Consider the following 2,633-nt stretch of genomic DNA (forward strand, 5'->3'; position numbering starts at 1 on the left):
GAGCTGACATGGCTGTACAGGTCTGCAGGCCTGCAGGCAGAGGAGAACAAGTCGTTTGACATGACTCAAGTGCTGAAGATGCAGGAGGAGTGAGTTGGTGGCGGCAGGGGGGATAAGCTTGTGATGGCGAGGAATGATCAGCCGTCACAAGCAAGAGATGAAGAGGCTGCGAGAAGAGTCGCAAGGCCGCGTCGCTTGTCTCAAGGCGAGTCTGCGCTCCTTCCGTGCTGTGCGGCGACTTAGCTGGAGGAGGACGAGAGGGAGGAGATAGGCAGGAGATGATTATGATGATGATGATGAGCAGCAGCAGCAGCAGCAGCAGCAGCAGCAGCAGCAGCAGCAGCAGGTGGAGAAGCAGGAGGAGGAGCAGTTGGTGGATGCTTGTAGAGCTGGTGACATGCTGGAGCAGAGCAAGCTGAGGGAGGTGAAGGCTTCAAACGAGTCGATGCAGCAGGAGATCGAGCGACTGAAAGGTCTCGAGCTCGAGCTCGAGCAGCAGACGTCAAGGTGCGATCGATTGCCGTTGCAGCCGTTAGTTCGAGGTTACGGCTGCAACAGAGGCGACGGGCTGGAAGAAGACAAGACAAGGCTGAATGGGAGGCTGGAGGAGATGGAGGGAGAGATGGAGAGCAGGAGGCAGATAGAAACGCAGCAAGGAGAGCAGATCGCAAGAGCTCTTCACGACCTCAACGTGACTTGACAAGTACACCGCACACCCGAGCTGACATGAGCGCGTCAGCTCTGCCGTCAGCAGGTCGAGGACCTGAGGAGCTCAAGCTTGTTGCATGTGATACCTCATACTGCCTGTCTTGCTGGGCGAGATGCGCGTGTGAAGTTGCGTGTCTGCAAGGAACAAAAGCTGGAGGAAGCGGAAGAAGCGATGAAGGAGGTCGAGCACAAGCTACAAACATCAGAGAGCATGCGGGTGAGGTGGAGGAGAGGTGAAGGGTGCGGAGGATGAGACGAGGGTGTTGTTGGTGTGCAGGAGGTCAACGTAGAGGAGCTGGAGAAGGCGCGACAAGACAACCAGGTCTTACAGCAGAAGAATGAGATCTTGAGCAACGTCTTGGAGAGCTTGCAGGAGGATATGCGAGGGCTGCAGGTCTTGTGCGGGAGGAGAGGACATGTTGTTGTGGTAACGAGAGAGCGAAGGTGGAGTATGCGGAGATGAGGGAAGGGAAAGCTGCTTCAGACGGCAAGATTGTAGAGCTGGTAGAGTGTTGGGATGAAGAAAGGCTGTGGCGATGAGGGAGTGCTGTCAGATAAGACAGTTTCAACAAGAGAAAGATGAGTATGCTGAGGCGATCGAAGAGAGACTGAAGGTGACGTGCAAGGAAGCATGAATGATGATTGTACTGATGGAGATGATGATGATGATGATGATGCAGATTCAGATGACGATTATGATAACGATGATGATAAATCACATGATGGTGATGATGATGGAGATGATGATTGAGATGATGATGTGTGATGATGATTACAATGCTGACGATGGGAGCAGCAATCTGAAGAGAGAATCTCCCAGACTTTGAAGGAACTACGTCAGGTACATGTCGTGTCGAGACTGATATGCTCGTGGCCGCACTAGCTGAACCACAGACAACAGAGCGAGAAGAAGATGTCTTCTTACACAAAGCACAACTCTCATCTTCGAGGTGAAGAGAGAGAGAGAGAGGTCAGGAGGATCGCGATGGATGACGACTACCATCACAGACGAGATCTCGTGTTTGACGCGTGCTCTCCATGTGCTGACGACATTGCAGCTCGGTGAGGAGGAGGGGAGAAACCCTGGGGGAGGCAGAGAGGGAGAGGTAGAGGAAGGGTGAAGGTTTGAAACCTGTCTGCAGATGTCGACGAGCAGATTTCAAAGCTTGAGGGGATGATTGTGAAACAGGCAAAGATATTCGACATGAGCGGGGGTTGGGGCTTCAAGGCATGACATTGTGAGCAGGAGGGATTGATAGAGAGCTTGAAGAACGTCTACGTGAGATGTAGTAGATGTCTTGGTGAGAGCTGATAGGTTGTCTTGCAGTCTTACCATCAGGCGAAATATCAGAACCTCGTCCGTGAATATCACTTGCTCTTCAACAGAGTCAGTCGTCTCCTCCTCCATCCTCCTCCTCCTCCATCCTCCTCCAACCTCCTCCATCCTCCTGCATCCTCCTCCTCCTCCTTCTCCTCCTTCTCTCCTCCTCCTCCTCCTCCTTCGGTTCCCTTGTTCTCTGCATCTGCATCTCGCTACTGCTGCTCGATTCCTGCTGGGTGCTGGTGTTATCTCTATTTCTCTCACCTCCTGCTTCTGCTGGACGTAGCTGCTCCTGCTCCCTTACGTGCTCCTCTCCTTCTCTCCTCCTACTCCTCATTTGTGCCCCTCCTCCTCCCTCCTCCCCCTCCTCCCTCCTCCCTCCTCCCTCCTCCCTCCTCCCTCCTCCCTCCTCCCTCCTCCCTCCTCCCTCCTCCCCCTGCTCTTCCCCCCCTTCCTCTGTCTGCCTCACCTGCATCTTCAGCTCCTCTCGTCCTGTCGCTCACCTCCTCCTCCTCGCAGGCGCGCGACAACGTCTTCGAGATCTGCCTGCCCTCGAGCTCGCAGAGGTCCGACGGCTCTGCCGTCCTGCAGGAGCTGACAGATC

The 2,633-nt window shown here is 54.5% G+C and overlaps 1 protein-coding gene across 1 annotated transcript in view; it reads left to right on the forward strand.

Annotated features, from left to right (window-relative positions):
- GUITHDRAFT_117948 (hypothetical protein) overlaps positions 1-1,535 on the forward strand; it is a gene marked incomplete at both ends in the record, with an annotated part of 2,094 nt that extends 559 nt beyond the window's left edge. Inside the window, 8 exons of the mRNA XM_005822837.1 lie at positions 21-89; positions 142-229; positions 305-691; positions 740-925; positions 986-1,102; positions 1,153-1,212; positions 1,263-1,322; positions 1,389-1,535. Of these exons, the coding sequence (XP_005822894.1) occupies positions 21-89; positions 142-229; positions 305-691; positions 740-925; positions 986-1,102; positions 1,153-1,212; positions 1,263-1,322; positions 1,389-1,535 (1,114 nt within the window). The remainder of the gene's footprint in view (positions 1-20; positions 90-141; positions 230-304; positions 692-739; positions 926-985; positions 1,103-1,152; positions 1,213-1,262; positions 1,323-1,388) is intronic.
- Positions 1,536-2,633: the final 1,098 nt, after the last annotated feature.

The sequence above is a fragment of the Guillardia theta genome, assembly GCF_000315625.1.
Source record: "Guillardia theta CCMP2712 unplaced genomic scaffold GUITHscaffold_118, whole genome shotgun sequence".
Taxonomy (NCBI): Eukaryota; class Cryptophyceae; order Pyrenomonadales; family Geminigeraceae; genus Guillardia; species Guillardia theta.